Raw genomic sequence first — 25,694 nt, forward strand, 5'->3', positions numbered from 1 at the left:
TAGAAAAATGGTACTGGTGAACCTGGGAGAGAATAGACTTGTGGACCCAGAAGGGGAAGGTGAGGGTGGGATGAACTGAGAAAGTGTCATTGACATATACACACTATCACGTGTAAATAGATAGCTAGTAGAAACTTGCTATATAACACAGGGAGCCTAGCCTGGTGCTCTGTGATGACCTGGAGAGGTGGGATGAGGGGAGGGAAGGGAGACTCAAGAAGAAGGGGATATATACACACACACACACACACACACACACATATTTATGAGTGATTCATGTTGTTGTATGGCAGAAACCAACACGACATGGTAAAGCAATTTTCCACCAATTAAAAAAATTTTTAAAAAGGTTTCCCTAGGCCCATGAATGAGAAGTCTCATCTTGTTGGATACAGGGGATATGACTGCTACTCATTGCCAAATAAATCTTAGCCAAAGCCGGAGTTAAGTGTCTCCTCATTCATTCCTAAGGAGAATCAGAAGTGATATGGTCCAAAACAATAGGCCTGCTTGATTTACGGGACTAGTTAAAATATGTGGTCATAATTCTTTTTTGCTTTCTGGTTTTCACCAATGATAGGTTAACCTGCCTTCTAAATTTAAAGAAAAAAGAACAAAAGTAACAATTAACTAGACATAAGATGAATTTTAAAAATACATATTCTAGACATCTCTGGCAATCTAGTGGTTAAGATGCCATGCTTCCAATACAGGGAGTACAGGTTCGATCCCTGGTCAGGGAACTAAGATCCCACATGCCTCGCAGCATGGCCAAAAAAATTGTTTTAAATATTCTGATTATCTTAGCATAGACTTATTCTCAGCTTGCTCCTCTAATCAGCACAAAGTCAAGTGTTCATTTTGCTCAGTTTCAGATAGCTGAAAAGAAGCTGTCCATCTATGATCTCAATAATCTAGAAGGAACACAGATAAGATGAACATGCTCAGAGAAGTAGATACGGGATACTGTGGAAAACTGATAGGTATTAGGAGGAACACCAAAGGACCCAGGGCTGTGTGGTCCAGAAAAGACTGAGGAAATAAGCAACTGGTGGCTTTCTTTAAATGTCTAAAAAGTTAAATGAGAAAATCTAGACTTGCTTTGTGTGGCCCCAAGGTTTAAAACTTCACTGTCAAGAAGAGATTTTTGTCAGTCATGTTCAAAGATGGGATGTCATATGTCATACACTCACTTCTAAGTCGTGGAAGAATTTGAGCAAAGGTTAAGTCCTCTGAATAAGAGATTTCAGCCCCTGCTGGGTGACTAGATGATTGACATACACAGTTCCTTTCACTCTTATAGTCAGATTTGTGACACAGCTCACCTCTCATTCTCAACGGCTGTCCCTCCAGGTCAGGATTTAGGCACACTGGCACATTACACTGGCGTTTCCCGGGCTGTATCTGTTCTGTGGATAAATAGAACATTTCAGTCTTCAATGTGGTCAACTGCACACAATTCACAATACAAAGAATTTAACCAATAATCTCTTGGGGCCATCTTTGGTGATTGATAGTGTTGCTTATTAACATTTATAGGAAACATTCTAGACTTTAGCATAGGGGTTGCCTGGGCTTTCCCTATAAACCTGCCATTCAAGTGCATGAAATGCAGCTGAAAGCAGGAGAGCATCTGAAACCATCCCCCCAAAGTCTAGATTCTCTAATCTCCACTCCCAAAAAGCTCAAGTCCCATATCTCTTGATATGAAATGAAAGAAAAAAATGAAAGGCCAATGTCACAGCCATGAAAAAAATGTTTTATGCAAATCAATAAAAACATAGGTGATCATTTGCAGCAATGTCCAGATAGATCATCCAGAAAACATGTGGAACTGGTAGCAAGGAAATGAGAGGCGTCTGACTGAGGGCTGAGGAACAGGAATAAGGGGACAGGGGCAGATGGAGGAGCAGCACTCCAGGAGCATTTGTTTCAGGTGAAAGATGAGGCAAAGAAGCAAGCCATCAGATGTGCAAGGGTGGAGAAGTGGCAAGTACTCTGTGAATGAGCAGGTGCATGCCGCTGTAAGTTGATCATGACCAGGCTTTAGGCTGCCTTCCTCAGTGTGTCTGCAGGACCAGATGTGTTCTTTTGGAGACTAGCAGGTCACTGAATCAACATGACACTGTATGTGGTATACAGTGACATGCCACCTAACATGAAGCTCCACACTCATCAACTCTCCTCTGGCCTTGGATTTGGGGGGAACTTTTCATGATACTAATAAAAGCGAGAATATTGAGATGAAGCTCCAGGAGGACTTGGTGACTAGCGAATCAACTTGGAGGATGGAAAACAAGCCCAGGAAAACTCAGAGGAAAGAAACTCAGACAGCATGTCAATGGCAAGTATTAAATGAGAAATCAGAATGATATGAACAAGGCTGCAGTTTGGTTGAAAAGTGAAAAATTCAGTTAAATGGGTTATTTGGCATCATGTAGATTTTTTTCTAGATTAAAATTTGGAAGCGAATTTTATATCTATTTGCCTTTTTATAACTTTACAGAGTCGACCACTCCAGGTTGTAATTGTAGTCAGAATCTACAATGGTTAGCTTAGGCTGAGCTTGTTACAGAAAACAGTAGTAGCATAATAAAAAAAAAAATCTCCAGGGCCTCAGGTGCACCTATCAAAAGATAGGTGTTTAGTTATCAGAGAATGAACCGAACAAACATTTCCATTGTCAGTTCCTGACATAGCATCAGCTCAGTGAAGAGAGAAACAAGGTCCCCTCTGGTGTGAACAAAAAAGCTTCACCCAAACCCAGTGAACTCCCAAAGCTGGTTATTCAGTGTCTTTCTCCTTGTCACCCTTAACCCACTGGCTTTTGGTCATTTCATTATTCACTACCACTCATCACTAAAAGGAAGATAAAACACTATACCTTTCAAATGTTAAGAACCTTAGAAAGACCAGGAGAGTTGAAATTATCTGTTAAGTATAGGATTGGGTATGGTGTGTAAGAGTTAGTTATCTAGATTAGTTCTCTCTCTTTTTTCTTTTTTTTTTTAAAGAATAGTGAGGGAAAATAAGATGAAATCTATGTAGATATTATGGCTATGAGAAATTAACAGATCTTAATATTTTGGTCTTGTGGATACTGCAATTCCTGGTCATAAGGAAGGCTATTAAAATAATTTCACCTAACTGTAGCCAGACAGTACTAACCAAGATTTGAAAATAGTCCTATCCAAGTGTTGGCCCCCAGAGCATATCACACTAGTAAATCCTGATATTTTCATAGAGTGTGCATCTTGTGATAAGCTTTCACAAATATAATCTTGTAATCAAATGACCCATTTAATTAAAATAAGAAAAAAGGGAAAGGCACGCACTCAAAAGAGCAAAATTGCGGCAGTACTACCGGCTCGAGGAAGGAGTACATGTGCAGAACGTGGTAACAAGGTTTAGAAAATGCAGGGTGATCATGTTTAAAATAGACATGTCATGGCAGTCAATTCTCACTTTAAAATTGAGGTTAGAGGCAGTTCCATCGTATGAGCATGAGGGTGTGTAGCTGCAACCTGGTGACCCTGCTAACTAAAACACAGAGCTCATATTCCCAGGCCTGCCCGCAGATCATGACGTCACCAAGCTGACATTGGTTATGACTGTCATCATCACTATCATTAGTCCCTGATTTTTGATACATCATCACTTATAAAACAGAGAATATTGATCATCTGGTGTTTTGTTTTCTAATTTGCAACATGAAATCATAGTTCCATACCCTCCTTTATGCATTTACATCATTTAACCCCCAAGGAAATGGCCTAAAATTATCTGGAATCTGAGTCTTAGAGGAAAAAAAATAAAAGAGTTGGACCAGCTTAGATGGAAGAACCTGTGGCTCTCGAACACTCAGAAAGTTTAAATAGACTTATCAATTACCTTAGGTTTTAAAAAAAAAAATGTTTGAACCACAGAATACAAGATAATGTCTATTCCCTCCCAAGGAAGCAGAGGGGACACAGAGAAAGTGGCATTCCCTAATCTGAGAGGTAAAACAAGAAGAAAAGCTTGACCCACCAGTGTCCCAGTTGCTGATGTTATGGGGGGCGCTAGACTGATGTTCCAGCTGTCGCTTCATTAACTGGCTCATTGTCAGAGCTCCCAGGGATCCCCTTTTCATCTGCCTATACTGAGCTATATGGAGGAAATTAGGAAATGATTACTAAGGGGAATAAATATGCACAGCACACAAAGGCTCTACACAGCCATACAGAATCTTAATTGAACCTTCATCCGCTATTTATAATCATTTAGTAAGTTGTATGCTTCTGTTCAGATGAAAAACTAAGGCACTATGCTATTCTTGGTGCCTTTCTTTACTCAATAAAGGAAGAAAGAGTGGCTATGAGCACTCATCTGTAGCCTGTAAATATTTACCCCAGTTACAACAGTATAATCTTTTCATTTACTTCTTCATTTATACACTCTTTCTTGTTCCTCAAAAGGCTCAAGATAGATACTACTACTTCTGTAAATAATTTATAGCTTAACTTTCTTTAATGGAGCTTGTGCATACATGGTTTCAGTCTCCTGATATCCCCCTGAGGTCCTGTGTGAGTGTGTGTGTGTGTGTGTGTGTGTATGTATATTTTGGAGTAGGATGACACACATCAAACCCAATTTTTAGAGGGAAATTGAAGCAAATGAAATTGTTACTTGGAACCAACGAGTTAATGAAGTGGTCATAAAATCAAAACGTGTTGACTCCAAAATCAATGCTGTTTTCAATCTCTATATAAGCCTCTGCTTACTGTCTGAAAAATGTGAATCAAATAACATTCCACAAGCATACTGTAGTACACGTCTTTGTTTTAAATGAAATAGTGGTAACATTTTTATCTTGCAATTAGGCATTGACAGATATCCCATGATTGATATGTCAAGTACATTAAGCATTTTCAAACCAGAAAAACAGTGAAAAGCCCTTCTGCCAATAGACTGCTGAGTGAGAAAGCAATTTGTCTCCTACCCTTCTTTTCCTCTTCAAGTGGTCCCACTAATACCTGTCACCAACCCAGTGAGAAAGGAAGGGCATATCTGACAGGCCTTTTCTGCATGATCCCAAACAACTAGATATTTGAGAATTTGGGGTTATTTACTTTCTTATAAGGACAAATTCAGAAACTGAAGCTCTAAAATTTATACGGTCTAGAAGAGGATGGTAGAAACCAATAAGTCTGTATGGCCCTTAGAAAGCCTTACATGTTATATACAGGTTTCATAGTCATGGTACCAAGACAGCAACTTGGAGTGATGTGAACTCAATTATGACATTATTTTTAACGTAATTAACATGCTGCTTCATTCATGGTGGCTATGGCATGTTTAGCTACAAAATAATCAGCTGACAAACAGCAAAAGAGAGGGGTGTGATGGGAATTCTTGCGTCTTGGACTCCATGTTAACTGAATTCATGGAAATGACTATGCAAAGTAATATGAAAAATCTGATTCTTGGGGTTGACTGGTAAATTTTACAGCTTCATGATTCACTTGAAAGTGCAGCTTTGGGTAAAATTCAAAGGCAGCAATCTTTCAGAAAATTTAACAAATTTCATGTAAAATTCAAAAGTGGAAATCTTTGAGAAGATCTACCAAATTTAAAAATTAGCATCTATCAGACAAAATCAAAGAAAGATTAAAAACCTCTAGTGATAGAACAATTTCTCCAATTATCAGTTGATTTTAAAGACAGAAGAATTCCCTGAGAGTAAAAACTCTTCATGTTTAGCACAGTGTATAAAGCACCTGGCATTGTCCTCTAAGAACACACCATCAAAAACTGGTGTGTATCCAATACATGCTTTTAATGGAGAAGAGGAGAAAGGCGGAAATCTAATGATGCATTATGCTAAATCCCAAACGGCTGGATTCAATCATGATTTTGGGTCATGATTTATCTGACACATTTATTTTGTGATACATTTAGCTAGCACTGAAGTCAAACTGAGTTAGTCATCCTGACTCAATCGTACTCAACTTGGAATTCTAACTATGTAATTCACTACCTCTTTTTAGATGACTCTTGCAAATTAGGAAGAGAAGATACATTTTCATGATTTTAGTATGTGGACTTAAAAATGGGTATTTTATCATGCTTTAAAACAGATTTTTTTGTGTGTGATAAATAAGAACAATTAGGTTCAGAATGAGCCATTCGTCTTTGCTATCAAAAGGGAAAATGAATGTTACTTGAAACATTTTCTTAGAATTTTTATAATCTCCATTATAACTGAATTTAAGTTATTCTAAGGCAGCGGCTAGTCGCTAAGTTTAGTTGCTAAGTTGTGTCCAACTCTTTACGACCCCATGGACTGTAGCCCACCAGGCTCCTCTGTCCATGGGATTTCCCAGGCAAGAATACTGGAGTGAGTTGCCATTTCCTTCTCCAGGGGATCTTCCCAACACAGGGAAAACCAGGTCTCCTGCACTGCAGACGGATTCTTTACCGACTAAGCCACCGGGGAAGCTCTAAGCTGTGTTCCATACTAAAAAATACCATGAACTTGAAAAATCAAACAGACCTAGCATCAATTCCTATCTCTATCACTTAATAGCTGTGCAAATTTAGACAAGTCACTTAGCCTCTCTGAACCTCTGTTTCCTAGTCTATAAAACTGGGTCAATACTATCTGTCATACAGTACCAAAGAGAGGACTTAATAGACTAACAATGTGTATAAACCATTTAGCACAGTGCCTGGAACATGGTAATTGGTAGCTATTATTGCTATTTATGTCTGTAAATGCTTGAAGAACAGGTTATATCTTATTTATTCACCTTTGATCATCAGTGCCAAGCATCATGCCTGGCACTCAGCAAACTCTTAATAAATAGTTGCTGAATGAATGAAAGCATGAATAAATGAATGATGAGGTGATGTTGTTCCATACTACCAGTCCAACATTTAAGTTAAGATCTTTATCTGGTTTTCAAGATCATCTTTACTTCAAAAGATGGTCAAACGAAAATTCACTAGCCTTGAGGCAGCATCCACATGGAACACAAAATATATCAGCACATGTGACGAGGGTCTGTGGAAATTACAGGTCTGTTTGTATCTTTCTATCTCTGAGAATTTCCCATACTAAAATCTCTTAATTGACTCCACTGAGCCAGATGGACACCCTTATTTTCAAACCTCAGTAGAATGCAAGCTCCTCATGGGGAAAATCTAGGACCCAACAACACAGGACAGTTTCAAAATAGTTGCCTCCTATAGATCCAGTAAAGTTTCATGCCAATTTAATTTTCTGATCCTAGAGGGCTACATTCAGAAATAACTTTGGAATCATGATATATCTGATACATTTATTTGATGACAACTTAGAGAAAATTTTTGTCAATGATGGAGGTGATTCAAATTAAACAAAGGTGCTTCATGTAAAAATTCTGTCACAGACGGTGTTTTTCACTTGTCCCAAAACCAGTTCCACGTCTTGTGTTTAATCCAGTCATATATAATACTTATTTTACTGAATTATGAAATGCAGTGATTATTCCATAACAAATTAGGATTCTTGGCCTATCATTAACCATACTGATTTATCAAACACTTGACATGCTGACAAAAGTGGACCTCTATCTCATAGTCTCTGAGAACACACAACATAGCATTACCTAGGAAGCTAACACAAACGTCAAAGAAAAAAACAATACCAAGACTGTGAAATTGAAAACAAGGCAGCAGATAATGTTCTACAGTCGATGGACAAGTGAAATGATCATCAAAGGAAACCTTACTTGATATTGAGGAATGGCTGCTCGTCTCTGGCACACCCGCGTCCAGTGTAGGGGCAGACGAGGATTCTCGCGGCATTTCCAAAGTTGAAAGTCCTTTAGTAGCAGGATCTACCAACAAAAATATTATTTAGGATTCAGGACACTGACTAAAAGCAAGTTTGGGAAACTTTCCCATATATTCTCCCCTCTTGCCCAATACTCCCATTGAAATCATTACACACTTTCTGGCCCTGCTAATGACTTTACTGGAACCTCATACACACTGACTTCAAAGTTCCACGGAGAGGTGCTTCCACATTACACTCTGCATGTGTCTGTATGCCTCTCAGAGATTAACAACAGCACAGTTACAAAGCTAGGGCTTGGCACGCTCACATCACATATTCCCACACCTTTCAAGAACTGGATACCTTTTCATACAAATCCCAAAGACACTTACAGGTAATCCACCTGTTTCATGTTACCACTTCACCTTTGTCTATCACTTACATCTCAATTTGTACAGATAATTCCTCCTCCAAAAGGGCAAGCAGGATCCCCACACCCACATTCAAACAAAAAACTGGATCATGTGTATGTAATCCCAGAGTACCCTGTCCTAACCTTTACCAAAATTAACACACTAAAATGCAAGTGTCTATTTACCTGTCCATAACATCTGCTAGCTGCTCAGTCGTGTCCAACTCTTTGCAATTCCATGGACTGTAGCCTGTCAGGCTCCTCTGTCCATAGGATTTTCCAGGCCACCATACCAGAGTGGGTTTCCTTCTCCAAGGGATCTTCCCGACCCAGGGATTGAACCCATGTCTCCTGTGTTTCCTGCATTGCAGGCAGATTCTTTACCCACTGAGCCATTGGGGAAGCATGCAAAGATGGGTCAATAAAGGACAGAAATGGTATGGACCTAACAGAAGCAGAAGATATTAAGAAGAGGTGGCAAGAATACACAGAAGAATTGTACAAAAAAGATCTTCATGACCCAGATAATCACAGTGGTGTGATCACTCACCTAGAGTCAGATATCCTGGAATGTGAAGTCAAATGGGCCTTAGAAAGCATCACTATGAACAAAGCTAGTGGAGGTGATGGAATTCCAGTTGAGCTATTTCAAATCTTGAAAGATGATGCTGTTAAAGTGCTGCACTCAATATGTCAGCAAATTCGGAAAACTCAACAGTGGCCACAGGACTGGAAAAGGTCAGTTTTCTTTCCAATCCTAAAGAAAGGCATTCCCAAAGAATGCTCAAACTATCACACAATTGCACTCATCTCACACGCTGGTAAAGTAATGCTTAAAGTTCTCCAAGCCAGGCTTTAGCAATACGTGAACCGAGAACATCCAGATGTTCAAGCTGGTTTTAGAAAAGGCAGAGGAACCAGAGATCAAATTGCCAACATCCGCTGGATCATCGAAAAAGCAAGAGAGTTCCAGAAAAACATCTATTTCTGCTTTATTGACTATGCCAAAGCCTTGACTGTGTGGACCACAATAAACTGTGGAAAGTTCTGAAAGAGATGGGAATACCAGACCACCTGACCTGCCCCTTGAGAAACCAGTATGCAGGTCAGGAAGCAACAGTTAGAACTGGACATGGAACAACAGACTGGTTCCAAATAGGAAAAGGAGTATGTCAAGGCTGTGTATTGTCACCCTGCTTATTTCACTTATATGCAGAGTACATCATGAGAAATGCTGGGCTGGAAGAAGCACAAACTGGAATCAAGATTGCCAGGAGAAATATCAATAACCTCAGATATGCAGATGACACCACCCTTATGGCAGAAAGTGAAGAGGAACTAAAAAGCCTAAAAGCCTCTTGATGAAAATGAAAGAGGAGAGTGAAAAAGTTGGCTTAAAGTTCAACATTCAGAAAACTAAAATCATGGCATCTGGTCCCATCAATTCATGGGAAATAGATGGGGAAACAGTGGAAATAGTGTCAGACTTTATTTTTTGGGGCTCCAAAATCACTGCAGATGGTGATTGCAACCGTGAAATTAAAAGACACTTACTCCTTGGAAGGAAAGTGATGACCAACCTAGATAGCACATTAAAAAGCAGAGCCATTACTTTGTCAACAAAGGTCCGTCTAGTCAAGGCCCAGTGGTCATGTATGGATGTGAGAGTTGGACTGTGAAGAAAGCTGAGCGCCGAAAAACTGATGCTTTTGAACTGTGGTGTTGGAGAAGACTCTTGAGAGTCCCTTAGACTGCAAGGAGATCCAAGCAGTCCATCCTAAAGGAGATAAGTCCTGGGTGTTCATTGGAAGGACTGATGCTAAAGCTGAAACTCCAATACTTTGGCCACCTCATATGAAGATTTGACTCACTGGAAAAGACCTTGATCCTGGGAGGGATTGGGGGCAGGATGAGAAGGGGACGACAGAGGATGAGATGGCTGGATGGCATCACCGACTCGATGGACATGAGTTTGAGTAAACTCCGGGAGTTGGTGATGGACAGGGAGGCCTGGTGTGCTGCAATTCATGGGATCACAAAGAGTTGGACACGACTGAGCGACTGAACTGACTGAACCGAACTGAACCTCTGCTAAACCATAACTAATTTAAAAGCAGGGACTGTATCTAAGTCAGAATAATTACTTACTAGTAACTCAGATTTTTCTATTTTGTTAGAAAATAAAATAAAATTTTATTATATTCTATTTTATTAGTTGAGCAAGAAACAGACTGCATCATTTGTTTCTGCTATTGACAAAAGTATCTAAGCTGAAATATTTTCTGCAAAATAATACTGTCTTTTTCATCTGTGCATAATGAGAAACAAGCTGTCCCACATTATTCTAGGTGAAGATGACTCTTTAAAGTTTTTTAAAAGTTCAATAGTTTATGACAGCAAACCGCTAAAATTCTTTATAAGCCTCCTTGCCATCTTAAGCAATACTCTCTATATATTGAACTCAATGGGCAGTCTGGAATTACCACTAGGGTTTCCATGATTACAACATGTCCACCCTAAAAGACCTCAAATTCATAAGCTTCATGACAACTGTCTCCTCCTCTGCAATATATTACCAATTGTTTGTTCTTGCCCCAGAGCAAGTCACCATACATTCACACACACATACAATGTAAGCATCAAGACGCTGTTCGATTGGGTGATTATTAAACTGTCGGAAATGAAAGTAAAATACATCCTAGGTTGGGGCTGAGGAGAAAAGCTTTTAAATTGATTTGGAAACATCTATTTTTCATTCTCAGAGGTCTTTCTGAATAGATATGATTGTCAGATAAGAAATTTCTTGATAACAAAAAAGTATAATTGTTACAATGTTTCCCAAACTCTCCTATATAAAGTATAAAATTACTATTCATTTTAAATTCCTTAGTCATTAAGATATTAAAGATTAGGTTATTGTTTTTCTCCTAGGTATTCTCCACAAACCACTAGTTAAAAACAAGCACAATTACGTCTCTTACTCTTATTTGTCTCTATATTTGCTGCTAGAATGCCATAAATAATAATAGTAACAGTAGCTTCCCAGGTGGCACAGGGGTTAAGAATATGCCTGATGATGCAGAAGATGCAAGAGATACAGGTTCGATCCCTGAATCAGGAAGATCCCCTGGAGAAGGAAATGGCAACCCCCTCCAGTATTCTCGCCTGAAAAATTCCATGCACAGAGGAGCCTGGCAGGCTACAGTCCATGGGGTCGCAAAGAGGTGGACACAATTGAGCACACACACACACACGGCATAATAACCTTACCAGTGATGCAGAATGAGAAAGCTTAAAAGCAAGAATTCTTTGATATATTATTGAGACTTTTAGAGTTTGGATATGCTTATTAAAATCATTGGTATCTTTAGTTTCAAAGAAGCATCATTACTGTAAGACAGTTATTAATAATCATTAGTGTATGAAGATTCTTTGAGCCAGGAAATTTTTGCTCAGTCTTAAATCATTATGGGACTGACAGAAAATCAGTCCTCTTAAGGCCTTTATGAAGCCTTCCATCTATATATAATTTGACAACAAATATTTGAATAGAGCTATACACTTAGCTGAAAATTTTTCTATTCAATTTTTCATACTGATGTGAATAAAATATCATATTATTGATTCATTCATTCATCAAATATTTGCCAGCTCTCTACTAGGCACTTGGGATATAAACAAAGAACAAACCATAGAAAATTCCTTGCCTTTGGAACTTTCATTTTAGTGGGGAAAACAGACAATAATTAACATATATAAAAGTAAATAAATTATTATATGTTAGGAGAGTAAGTCTTTGCAGAAGAGAAAGTGATTCTAAGATGCCAGGTAGGGATGGAAGGGCCTCATTGGGAACCTGATGTTTGGTCAGAGAATTAAGCAAAATGAGAGAAAGAGTCAGGCATTTTCGGGTATCTAGGGAAGACAGTTTCAGGCTGAGGGATCAGCCAGTGTGAAAGCCTCAAGATAGGAAAATAAAAGGAATGTTCAATAAATGGCAGGAGCCGCTGGGGCTGAATAGAAGAAATATGGAGAGAATCATGCAAAAATGAAGTCAGAGAACTAATTAATTGAAAAATGAAGTCAGAGAACTAATGAGAATTAAGACACACACGATTCCAGCCATATAAAGGACTTGAATTTTTAATATGATCGAAATGAGAGTCAATGGAGGAATTTAAGCAGAGTAAAGGTTAAAAATTTACTTTTTATTCGGTAAAAACAGAGTAAAAAACATGAGATTTCATGTTTTTAAGATCACTGTGGTTGCTATGCTGAGAAGATACGAAGGCAAAAGGGAAGAAGGCAGGAGCCCAACTAGGAAGCTATAGCAGTTGATCCTGATAAGAAATGTTAATAGTTCAGACCAAAGTGGAAGCACCGGAGACAGTGAGAAAGGGCCAGATTCTGGGTAGATTTTACAAGGTAGATTAAAGTGGCCAGATAAGAGAGGACACCCAGTTAAATTTTAATTTTAGATAAACAACAGATCATTTTTTGAGTATGAGTATGTCTCATGCAATACTTGGCAGATACGGCCCCAATTCTTCACTCCTCTCTGAGTCAATGACCTCTGCCCTGTAACTTAGAAGTTCCTCCCATTGAAGAGGCAGAATATATTTCTCTTCTTGACTTTGGTCCATCCAGGTGATTTGCTTTGACTCATGGAATGCGTGCAGGGATAATACAACCAAAGGTTTAGAGAGCTCTTATGCAATTGGGCTTGCTCTCAAGCCTCTTCCATTACCATAAAAAAAATATTTCCAGCCTTCAAGGGTACCAGGAGGAGGCTGGCCACCCAGTCCAGCTTAGGTTAGCTGATCCACAGATAATCAATAGCCCTTGAATTGAAGAAATGCATATTGTTAAATGTTGCTGGTATTTGTATGAATATTTGTTATGCAGCATTATTCCAGGAGCAGGTACCTAATGGAGTTGCCTCAGCATACAGAAAATATGGAAAACCATAAGACTAGATGAGATTGCCACCACTAGATGAGATCACCAATACCAGTGTAGGCAGAACTGAGAAAAGGACCAAGGACAAAGACCCTAGGCAATTCCCTCATTAGGGTGATAAGGAGGAATTGAAAAAACAGATTGAGAAGGAATGACCATTGAATATGCAGAAAACCAAGAGAATGTGTATCCTAGAAGCCAAGTGAAATGAAAGTGAGAAACTTTGTGAACTACTGAGTCAGAAGATAATACCTAAGAAGTGACCATTGGATTTAACAGTGGAAGCCACAGGTGACCTTGACAAGTGACATTTGAGTGAACTCTGGAAGCTTCATAGGAATGAAACTGGAGATAGTGATATTATAGATATCTCCTTTAAAAGTATTGCTAAGACCTAGAGGGTATTAAGGGACTTCCCTGGGAGCTCAGATGGTAAAGAATCTGCCTGCAATGCAGGACACTGGGGTTCAATCCCTGGGTGGGGAAGATCCCCTGGAGAAACAAACGGCAACCCACTGCAGTATTCTTGCCTGAAGAATTCCATGGACAGAGAAGCCTGGAGGGCTACAGTCCATGGGGTTGCAAAGAGTTGGACACGACTGAGCAACTTTCACTCACACTGACTCAGAGAGTATTATGCTAAGTGAAGTAAATCAGACAGAGAAAAACAAATATTATATGATTTCACCTATATGTGGATTCTTAAAAACAAAACAAATGAACAAATAAAACAGAAGCAGGTTCACCGATACAGGGAACAAACTGGTGGTCGCCAGAAAGGAGGGGGATGGAGATATGCACAAAATAAGTAAAGAGGATTAAGAGGCACAGGCTTAAGTGATAAAACGAGTCACAGGATAATATACAGAATAGGGAATATAGTCAACAACATTGTTTTACTGTAAATGGTGACAGATGGTAACTAAACTTATCATGGTGATCACTGTAACGCACTATGTAAATGTCAAATTGCTATGTTGTACACCTGAAATGAATATAATATTGTGTATCAATTTTACATCAGTAAAAAAGGGGGGAAAGTTTTGCTAAAAGGGAGAAAGCAAAATGAAATAACGATTGGGAGAATTGGGATCAGGAATTTTTCTTAAGAGACATAAATGAGATGACGTTTGCATCTCAAGTCAAACGTATCTTAGAAAAAACTAAGGGAAGAGCAAGAGGGGAGAATTTCCGGGTCTACATTCTTGAGTAAGTAAGAGAGACGGAACTGAATCCACATGCAGAAAGGCTGACTTCAGACCAAAGCACAGTTCACCTGTAGCTGGGCAGCCCAGGTGTACGAGTGTAGACGACAGAAGGGAGGCAGATAATGGGGGAGAAGGATGTGGAAACCCCTCCTGATTAGGTCAAATAGGAAGAGACATGAAAGCTTGAAAGGAAAAGCAGCTATGTCAGGAGGATGGAAACGTAAATGGATGAGGGATATACGATGTGATTGCCAAGTAGCTTAAAGGACCTAGTTGATGTTTGTAGTCATGAATTTAAAATGAGATCAGTCAATACTATTACATGTTTTCCTCCAGTCACACTCATCTGATAGATACAGGTGCTGGTAGATGGAAAGACAGATTTGACAAGGGTTGTGTTTAGCCAAGCAAGTCTGAAAAAAGCAAAGGTCAGGGATGATGGAGGCAGGGAGGGATTATAATAATCGACTCGAGAAGAAAAGACATGAAGTAGGGGAGGGATAGTGAAAGGCAACAGGATCAATACAGTGCTATCCAGAGAGAAAGGAAATGGTAATCAGAGAATGGGAGACATTGGACTGACATCATGGACAGTCTGCAGCTACTGATAATAACAAGTTCTGTGATATGATCATGGGAATGAGTGAGCAACGGTGGAAGATGAAAAACAGTCTCTGGAGAAGATGAATTCAAGGAGCTGAGAAGCCAGGGTGTCAGAAGACACTGTACTAAGACTCTGTACTCTCTGTACTAATATTGAAATCAATGAGAATTGAGACAGGAATAGTTTAGGAAAGAGTAAAAATGAGCCCAATGTTAAAATTGTCAATCAGTGAGAAAGTTGGGGGTAAATAATGTGAGATTCAGAGCTGAGTGTTTTTAGAGACACCGTGGAAATAGTCTGAAAGGGGAAATGATGAGCAAGGAAGGTGTCCACACCTTGGCCCTAGCCTAAGGCATAGTATCTTCAGGGAAGAGCTGGACTTTCATTTGACTAGGAAGGTAAAGGAAAACAACAGAGAGAGCATATAATGGATTTTGCTCATGAAGCACGATGCATTTCTGATGGAGGAAAAGTTTCAGGAGTTGGGATAAGATAGAAGAAAGGTGCTGGACAGGACATGCGCAAGGCCTCATGGAAACGGGAGTGAGAGAGAAAAAGGGAGATCTGGGGCTTCTTGCAGGGACTGACATGAACAGAGGGAAAGTACACAATGCCATGAGACCTGATAGCCTCAAGGTGATTTGCAACAGCAAGGCTGTAGGTCTGGTCTCCCTTGACTACCACTGAGAGAGGCAAGAAGGTCTGAGGGAGCCTGAGTCTTACTCTGAGCATGTGAGCCTCCTTCCAACCCCCAGCAAGGAAGGGGTGATCTGTGGGACACTATACAGATATAAAATTATTATGATAGTATAATCTATACTATGAAAACTTTAAATGTATGTCATCATAATTGTCAGATACTTCCCTTCTTATTCTGGTAACAAATATATTAATTTAATACCAATCTCCTTCTTGGCAGCCTGGGGAACAATCTGACCTAAGGATGAATAAAGAAGGCAAACACACAGATACATGAAAACATACATAAGGCAACCTATATACAACCTATATATCATATATACCCACCCAGGAGACCTCATATAGTTTCTTATATACCCACCCTATAGACCTTAAATGGTTTCTTATATACCCATACATAGACCTTATGTGTTTAATCACTCAGTTGTGTCCAACTCTTTGCAACCCCACGGACTGTAGCCTGCCAGGCTCCTCTGTCCATGGGGATTCTCCAGGCAAGAATACTGGAATGGGTTGCCATACCCTCATAGACTTTATAAGGTTCTTTATACATCCACCTATAGACCTCCATAGTTTCTATAATAGGTCAGTGCTTTCCTCCATCTATATGCAAAAATTTTCTTGGCTCCAAATAATAAAAAGGTGTCCCAGTTTCCTTAGAAACACGCTTAAACTTTCTTGTTATCATGAGAATCTTTTTCTTCCCCCCCTGCCCTGCTGGAGCATGACCTTTTCCAACTACATTCATGTTCATTCAACAGATTTTTACAGGGCACCTTTGAGATTACACAGCTCTGTCTCATGAGGCAGAGAACTGCTGGAAACCTCAGGAAATGCCCGGAACAAATAAAAAGGCCAAGCCTATTCTCTCGGGAGCTGCTTTTATTGTGGAGTGAGGGAGAAGTGATGTGCGACCCAGCGCGGGGCACATCACCTCCTCAGGGTCGGTGTCCTCCTGTAGGAAATGAGGGGTGATTAGATGTCCCCAAGACTTTTGCCAGTGCCCAATGTCTTTCAGTCTATGAATCTACTAAAATAATCATCCCAGACCAATTCCTATTTTTTCTGAAGATTCCTATTCTATTTTTTTTAAAGATATGAGCTGAGAAATTAAGAGACATTCTGATCAGTATTATGATAACAGAGCAGAGGACTGTGTTTTAGGATGAGCTGGATTATCAACTTGTCACTTTTTCAAGTTAATCCCTCAGAATCAGTGCCTCCAAAGAAACACAAGCCGTGGCATTTGAGGCAAGAAGATCTAGTTCTCTGGCAGCTTCACTATCAACTGGTGACCATGGATTAGAGTGGGGTGTAACTGGGCTCATTTTGGTTCCCAAGGGCACACCATGTCTGCCAGGCTGCTGATATTTGGTTAGAATATATAATCAGCTATAGACCCTAAATGATTTTACAATCAATTCTCAATCATTCCAAGTACTCTTTGCTTTATTTTAGCCCTTTCTGTTTGTTCCTCCTTTGGTCTGTATCATAATTCACTGAAGTACAGCAAGGAAAAAAAAGAAAGCAAAAAGAGTTCAATTAATGACTTTTGCTGTTTGAGGAAAACAAAAATGATATTTGGAATTCTTGATATTAATTTATCATTGCCTCTTGTTGCCAAGGGTGATCAAGAATTGACTATAGAGTTGAGGAACAACCAATACAGAAACATTTATGGAGCCAACAGAACCACATCTGAATCCAACACGCTGCAGTAAGCAGGAAGGGTTCAGAGTGATAATGAAGCAATGATAACGTCATCCCCTGACATTTTAAGGCTGAGAGTCTGATGCATACTTAGTGCCAAGACCCTCACAAGTAAGAGGCACAAACTTGAACATACGGCTGGGAGAAAGAAGGAGGCGCTCACCTGGATCTTTCTGATCACCCAGTTTGTCTAGAATGTTGAAGGAAATGTCAAGGTACTCTCTCTGGATGGCACTGACCGCAATCTTCCTCTGTTTCCTCTGCCGGGGGACAATCTGAATCTTAAATTCCGACTCCTCGGCTCCCTCCTCATCTGCCTTCCTCTCGGGGTTCTGTTCCGTGTCTGATTCAGCGACGGCGTTGGGCTTCTCACCCTCCATCGGGTTCTCTGAATCTTCAGGGACCTTGAGGAGGACAGTTTTTGTCCCTGAACTTGGCATCAGCCCGCCAGGCTTCTCCTCCTCGGGGCTGGGCTCAGCGTTATCGTCCAGTGACGTCTCGGGGAGGGCAAACGACTTCTGAAGGAGGTCTCGTTTTTGCTTCAGCGTGAGCGGGCTGCCATAGGAAAACTCTTGCAGCTCCTCCGGCTTGACTAGCTCTTCAGAGTCTGTGGGGTCTTCCAGAGCTATGAGAGACGCGCCCTTGTCACCCGCGGACTGGTTATTTCCTGAGTCCTTAGAAGAAAAGTCTTTGGAACAATCCTCCACGCTCACTTGCACGAGGGGCGTTGTACTGAGGCTGAGGCCAGAGGGGTGTCCGGGGACGGAGGGAAAAGAGGCGGCGTTCTGACCAGAGGCGCCCTCGTTCCCTTGGTCCATGGTCTCCTCTTCATCACTCTCCACTATTCGCAGAGGGGGAAGAGGTTCAAACACGAGAGAGTCGCTATCCGACGTTGAGCGCAAAGAGTGTTTCTCAGGCCCGGATGTTGAATCTGAGGACAAGTCAATCAGATCTAAATCCTCTTTGGGGGCAGGCTTTATTGGGGAATCAACTTTCACCTCAAATGCCTCCATGCAATTTAACCTAACTTCCGGTATCACCGGCCTCCGAGATTCTTGAAAACCCTCCACAGCTAGGTTCTCGGGGATATCGGCATTGTCGGGCCTTGTAGCGGAATTCTGTCTAGATCGTCCGTGGTCATGCTGTCTTTGCATAAAATAAGCAGCTTGGGCAGAAGGCTTGTCTATGTCACAGCGGTCTATGCAGGACTTCCTACGGTGCTCGTCTAACGTAAATAAGAGGGAGTCTGCGTTTCCTATATCAAGAGACTTTTGTTTTAAAGAGCGCAGCTTTTTCTTCTGAATGCTTTCTTCTCTCACACACTGTAGAATGTTGTCTTGTAATGCACTCGTGTCTCTATACTCAGCCAGTTCTATTTCACCTGATTAAAACAGAAAAAGCTAGTACTATTTTACTTGGAGATTTCAACTTTCTTTTCCCCTCATACTTGGGCATACAATTGGCATCAATAATAATCACAACCCCAGCTCCACCAAAAGGGAAAACTGACTTTCTGGCCAAGTTTTCATCAGGTTCATTCTAATTTCAAAAACCAGAAAACTTTGGAATGAAAGAACCCCCAAATGGCAGTTTAAGATCTTATTTCCAAAATCAGGCTTCAGGATAATCCCTCAGCTCTATTCATTTGTGTGCGGGAGAGGGGATCGCTTTTGGCTGAGGTCGATCTAGAAAACTGTATTCAAATTGTGTGGAAGGGAAGCAAACATTTCGCAACAAATCAAATCAAGCAATGGCCCTCTAAGACAATCATGATGTTAATGATGTATCTGTCAATTCACGTATATATATAAGTGTGTATATATATATACTGGTTATGCATACATATATATAAAATCAACAGTATTAAAATGTGTAGTAACATAATAAAATTAAGATTTCACCCCAAACAAATGGTAGAGTACAACATTTCTGCATAAAATTACTAAGAGGAAAAAATTCATACTTCTCTGAACATTCATCTCAACCGGCTGATATTTCACCATTTTGCTGCCGCCTATCCTTTTCAATCTTGCAAAAAAAGTTTGAGACTCTTTATTGCAGGGTCCAGTAGGTGTATCATGAATATCAGATTCATCAAAAACACTATCTTCTTCTAATTGGGGAGAGAAAGTCAAAATTACACTTAAGAGGTTATTCTCTCTTAGGCTGTGTCTACACAAGCATTTCAACAAAAGCATCATGGAACACAGTCTGGGGTGGTTCCTACACCAGCCCAAGTCTAGCCCAGCTGGGCATTTTATTCAGGCATCAAATTATTCATAAGTTGAGCGGAACAAACTGTTACAAGTTTGCCCCTCAATTTCCATGTCACAAAGGGCAGCATTTTCAAAAGAGGCATCTCAATATTCCAATAGAGCCTTCATGGGGAACCTTTTCAATGCACTTAATAATCAGATAACCAATACATGTCAGGAATCTGGGACACTCCTGAAATGTGCCTGCTTTGGGTGAATTTTCAGGCTAATTTGGCAAAAGAAAATTAAACAAAATGAGTAGATCTTGCCCCTTCCACAAATACATGCCTTCCTGGGATCTGAGAACTGGCATAGACACAGCCTAACAGTACATGCACCTTATACTTTGTGAATGCAAAATACTGTACTCTACACTTGATAATGAAACACATGACACACAGAAAAAGCTTAGAAAAGCCACTGGTCATCTCAAAAGCTTCACAAATGATTATGGACTGAAAGGGTAAACAAAGGAAAAAGTAAACAGAAAATAACATTTCCCCACTAAAGTAAGACTCTTCTCTAGTTTGCCATGGGCAGCTTTTATGAATCCCAGAAAGAATCTTTGACTGTTATGGTCCTGAGGCTCCATAAACAAACTGGTCACTTAGAGTCCTAGCAAGCTTGTTTCTATGTCCTTTTGTACCCCCATTTGGCCACTTTTAAGTCAAAGAGAAACCCCAAAACACATTAATGAGGAAAAGGTTATTATATTGCAACCCACAAAATTCCCTTAATAAATTTTCTTCTTTCTTCCTTTGAAAAGGCCAAAGCCATGTACAAAACAGCAAGAGAAGAGGCTACAAAAACACATTAACACCACAGTGAATGGAATTAACCTACTATTCAAGCTGAACATCATTGAAATCATGGTGTTTGGCCTATATTTATATCTACCTGTATACAAAATGATTATGATTATTTAAGATTCTCTGAGTATAAAGGGAGTATAAGCTTAGAGTTAAGTTTTAAGGACCGATTCTCTCTTAAACACAAGATTCTATAAGTAAATGAAATTTGAGCAGCAGATGCTAGACAAAGTAATCAAAATAATCTTTTTGGTCAAATGAAAAAAAAATTAGGGTTAATGATCAAAATGGATACAAAACTCCCAGTGAACTTCTGCACTGATGAGGAAGCCTGTCAATACAATGTCCTGTTTTATTTATTTCGTTCTTAAAAATACTCTCCTTTGAAAAATACAGCTTTTTTGGAGCAAGAGTTATGCAACTCCCCTTATATAACTTTGTATCAATGATAATTCTCAAAATGAATTGAATGAGAGTGACAGGAAGACTTCAGCATGGCTCCTCTCACCCAGAAATGTTCATCTGGGATTGGCCCAAGTACTGAGCCCCACACTGATGACATCTATAGTTTAACTGAGTCTGTCCAATTTCCCAGAAACTGGGACCTAAGATAGTAGACAAGATACTCTTCAGGAAGGATCTGAATGGTATCAGAACTTAAAGAACTTTCTCTCAGTTTCATCTCTGGCCAACCTAGCATCTTGAGCTTTTGGGTAATAAATGAATAATAGAATACTGGCTCCAATCCATCCTATTCAGACATCTGCAGAGCAGTTCTACCAAAAAGGAATCTACTAACACTACTAAGAGTCATGGGGCACTTGGCTTTCTCCCAGGACTGGATGAGATGATGTCGCCTTTCATGAGTCTAGTCACCCTGCAACAGACACTAAAAACACAAACCTTGACTCTGCAGTTCTCACCTGAAAATATCCAGGCTGGAAGTTTACTCTAGCTAAAGTTTCATTCTGCTGCCTCCTTTGTAGAAAAGCTATCAATACAAACAAGTGTTGATACTAGAAATAATTTAAACCTATGCAAAATATTTGATTTCAGTTGCTTTAAATTAATTCATATTGAATAAGGAGGCTAGGAAAGACCACTTCAGCACATTTAGACTCCATTCAAATCTGATCACAAGGTCAGAAGCAAACCTGAGTTGCACAGGATCATGGCGCCACTGAGTACCAACCAAGAATCATTTCACGGCCCAAAGCAAGATGTTTCCAACACGAAGGAAAAGACTTACAAAATTTCCTTAACCAGACAGCAGACAATTTTTCTTTTTTTTTTGCAAAACATGATTTCTCATGAAAGGGGATTTAGAAGCATATCGATTATTTCTCTTGAGTGCTCATTTTAAAACAAGGAAAGCAGCAACATTCACGGGAAATTTGGAGAATTAATGAAGCAGTATGTCATTTTTTTTTTTAAACTCCAGAATAGTACCTGGGGGTGCTCCTCTACGGTCTAAGGAAAACATTGTCCAGAAATGTATCACATATGCAAGCTGAGTTTGGGATAAAATTGAGACATGTAAAGTACCTTTTTCTTTTTCGCTGTATCTGCTTATGTTACTGTTGTCACTATACAAAGGTCCTGCCGTGGCCTGGGGCTTGCAGCTGTGATACTGTGCATTGAGTGTATTGACTGTTATGTGAATCAGATGCAGGAGGACCTTGCTGATATCACAGTCTCGGTATGGATACTGCTCAATGAAAAGGAGGGAGAAAAACATAAACAGTTATTTTCAAGGGTAAGCTTTTCCACTTGATCTTGCTAGCTATTTTTCTCAGTCTCTTCTGGGTATAATAAATAAATAAATATCTATATATATATTTATATAAAAGCAGAGACGTCAATTCTTACCATGGTCTTATTGAACAAGCGATTGTATTCCCACCCTCTTGCACCACCAAATTATGGATGGCAATGCATGCCAGTTTGTAAATTTCAATTCATTTCAAGAAAATGAGCTGGCATAAACATTATGTAGGAGTACAATTTTAAATACTTTTCTTGTTTTCTGATGTAATAATTAATACATAGATAAAATATGAGGTTCTGAGCATAAACAGAGATTATGGATTGATGTTCATCATATTCGGCTTTAAACATTTTAGAGTATATACTGGCATGGTCTACATTTCTATTTTCATTCCAAAAGTTCTTCACTTCTGAATATTAATGGTACATCATGAATCTTCCTCTGAAGGTCAAATTACTATCTTACAAAATTTTGAGCTTAGATCTCTTAAATGTTCTCTCTAAAAGAATTGTTCCACCCAAAAAAAAGATTGACTACAGCAACTCACCTTGTAAAGAATGACAAGCAAGGCCTTCAACCACATCTGCCGGATGTGAGGCTTTAGGGACCAGAGGGAACAACGAGGTGGCTGTTGGAAATAATGCCGGAGTTGAGGACAAGAGCAGTATTTGAGCACCTGAACCACCAAGGGAAGAAGGTGTTTTCCCAAATTAATGTTATAGTCCATAACCTGAAACAGGAAAAAAATTTAACAACTGAAGGAAAACTATAAAGAATATTTATAAGCCAAAAGGAAAACTTTGAACCATCAAAACACGAGCAAAATCATTAACAGGTATCTCACAAAATATTATTAATAATGGCCAGTATCCATAAAGGGACAAAAGTCCAACCTCACAAGGAATTTAAAAACTTGTAACTTCGTTTTCATCTACTTAATTGTCTAATTATTTATCTACTTAATTATATGCTGAAAATAAATTTTCTCTTGGAAAATGTCCTATTAAACTACTGTGTGCGTGCTAAGTCGCTTCAGTCACGTCCCACTCTTTGAGACCCCATGAACTGTAGCCAGCCAGGCTCCTCTGTCCATGGGATTTTCCAGGCAGGAATAATGGAGCAGATTGCTGTGCCCTCCTGCAGGGGATCTTCCCGACCCAGCACGCAGGTGGGTTCTTTACCACTAGGCCACCTGGGAAGTCATATTAAACTATTAACTAGAATCAATGAAAGCATGTAGAGTTGGTAATTATGTGAGGAAACAGGCATTCTCAGACACCACTAGCGAGAGTATTTCTCTAACGTTTCAGGAGAGCAATTCAGCAACGTGTATTCAGACTCAGGAAAAAACACATAGCCTTTAAATAGCAATTAAACATATCCTAAGGAAATAAATCAGACAGGCATTTCCAGATGTATGCATAAAGACAACCAGCATCATAACCACTCCAAATTGAAAATGACTTCCATATTCAACAGTATGGAATTAGTAAAACAAAAGATTACTAAAAGATTAGTAAATCTTTTATATTTACTAGTAAATAATAGATTTATTAGTAAATCTTTTATTAGTAATCTTTAGAAATCTAAAGATTTAGTAATCTTTACAAAAGATTAGTAAAACAACAGAATACTCTATAGACATTAAATGGAATATTGTACAAATTTATTTACATGATATGAGCTTCATAACAATTTTTAGGTTTAAAAGAGACATGGAATTTCCCAGGCAAGTATACTGGAGTGGGTTGCAAATTCCTTCTCCAGGGGATCTTTTTGATCCAGGGATCAAACCCAGGTCTCCTGCATTGCAGGCAGATTCTTTACCAACAGAGCCACCAGGCAAGCCCAGACCTATGTATGTATATACATGTATATGCATACACATGCACACATTCAGGCACATATATATATCAGTATGTATAAATGATCCCGTCATTATAAAAAACATGTGGACATATACACGTAGTTGAGGACAGGAGCAATTCAGCAACATGTATTCAGAAGCAGGAAAAAGCGCATAGCTTTTATTAGAGCTTCTCTGTAACTCAAATGGTAAAGAACCTGCCTGCAATGTGGGAGACCTGGGCTCAATCCCCGGGTTGGGAAGTTCCCCTGGAGAATGGAATGGCTAGCCTCTCTAGTATTCTTACCTGGAGGATTTCATGGACAAAGGAACCCAACAGGCTACAATCCATGGGTCACAAAGAATTGGACACGACTGAGCGACTAACACTACTACTACTAATGATCTTGAAACATGAGTTACAGAAGGTACTGGGGGAGGGCAGTCTGGATTTTTATCCTACTTCTCACACAGATGGTAAAAGTGAAAGCTACCTATACATGCACACACCTATGTATGTATGCATGTATATAGGAATGTATATAAATCTGGAGCCATCAACATATACCAAAATGTTACTAACTTATTTTGTCGTGGGTTTCCTGGAGATTTACATTTTAATTTTTTGCTTATATTTTGAAAATAAATATACATAATGTGAATATAGAAAGAGAGAAGTGAGGGAGGAAGGGTAGTGAATTTTGCTATCTGCAGTGGTGTCTTCTGTCTCTATCATAGACAGGTGAGTATTAGTGATGATTCATCTACTTATCAGCACCAGCAGGAGACATGCATATTGCTCCCACATTGCTTCTCTGTGTTCACTATATTAGCAATCTATTTGAGCTAAATGGTAACAGCTATGATCATGAGTTCCTTCCATGCGACAGGCACTCATGAAGGTGATTTTCAATATGTTGTCTCTAATTTTTCCCCCCAAAATCTACTACCAATGAGCAAAGAAGCAAGGATGCTTAAGGCCGTAACAGTTTTAATAACAGTGGCAGAGCTGAAATTCATATCCATTTCTCTCTAGCCCCAAGTTCTACACCCTTTGCAGATTAGGGCAGCCATTTTGGAAAGTTAGATTTGTAGCACTGGTCAAATTAGGCATATATATATATGCACCTAAAGTGTGAAACTTTACATATATATATATATATACCTAAAGCAGAAACTCCAATACTCTGGCCACCTGATGCGAAGAGCTGACTCATTGGAAAAGACCCTGATGCTGGGAAAGATTGAGGGCAGGAGGAGAAGGGGATGACAGAGGATGAGATGGTTGGATGGCATCACCGACTCAATGGACATGGGTTTGAGTGGACTCCGGGAATTGGTGATGGACAGGGAGGCCTGGTGTGCTGCGGTTCATGGGGTCGCAAAGAGTCTGACATGACTAAGCGACTGAACTGAACTGAAAGTGTGAAAGGCACTCAGTCATGTCTGACTCTTTGTGACCCCACAGACTAGAGCCCTCCAGACTCCTCTGTTCATGGGATTCTCCAGGCAACAATACTGCAATGGGTATTCATTCCCTTCTCCAGGGCATCTGAGGGATGCCCAGGGATTGAGCCTGGGTCTCCTGCATTGCAGACAGATTCTTTACCATCTGAGCCACCT

At 39.7% G+C, this 25,694-nt stretch overlaps 1 protein-coding gene across 5 annotated transcripts in view; it reads right to left on the minus strand.

Annotated features, from left to right (window-relative positions):
- The window catches only part of UNC79 (unc-79 homolog, NALCN channel complex subunit), a 267,685-nt gene that overhangs the window by 65,557 nt on the left and 176,434 nt on the right, over positions 1 to 25,694 (minus strand). For 2 of the 5 annotated variants that reach the window (XM_043434506.1, XM_043434505.1), the window contains 7 exons: positions 22,773 to 22,955; positions 22,003 to 22,165; positions 19,357 to 19,506; positions 17,557 to 18,774; positions 7,755 to 7,862; positions 4,030 to 4,146; positions 1,326 to 1,409 (listed from right to left, as the gene is read on the minus strand). In XM_043434506.1, coding sequence (XP_043290441.1) covers positions 1,326 to 1,409; positions 4,030 to 4,146; positions 7,755 to 7,862; positions 17,557 to 18,774; positions 19,357 to 19,506; positions 22,003 to 22,165; positions 22,773 to 22,955 — 2,023 coding nt within the window. The remainder of the gene's footprint in view (positions 1 to 1,325; positions 1,410 to 4,029; positions 4,147 to 7,754; positions 7,863 to 17,556; positions 18,775 to 19,356; positions 19,507 to 22,002; positions 22,166 to 22,772; positions 22,956 to 25,694) is intronic. The other 3 variants (XM_043434509.1, XM_043434507.1, XM_043434510.1) reach the window with 3 other exon arrangements.

This window comes from Cervus canadensis, chromosome 17, assembly GCF_019320065.1.
Source record: "Cervus canadensis isolate Bull #8, Minnesota chromosome 17, ASM1932006v1, whole genome shotgun sequence".
Lineage (NCBI taxonomy): Eukaryota > Metazoa > Chordata > Mammalia > Artiodactyla > Cervidae > Cervus > Cervus canadensis.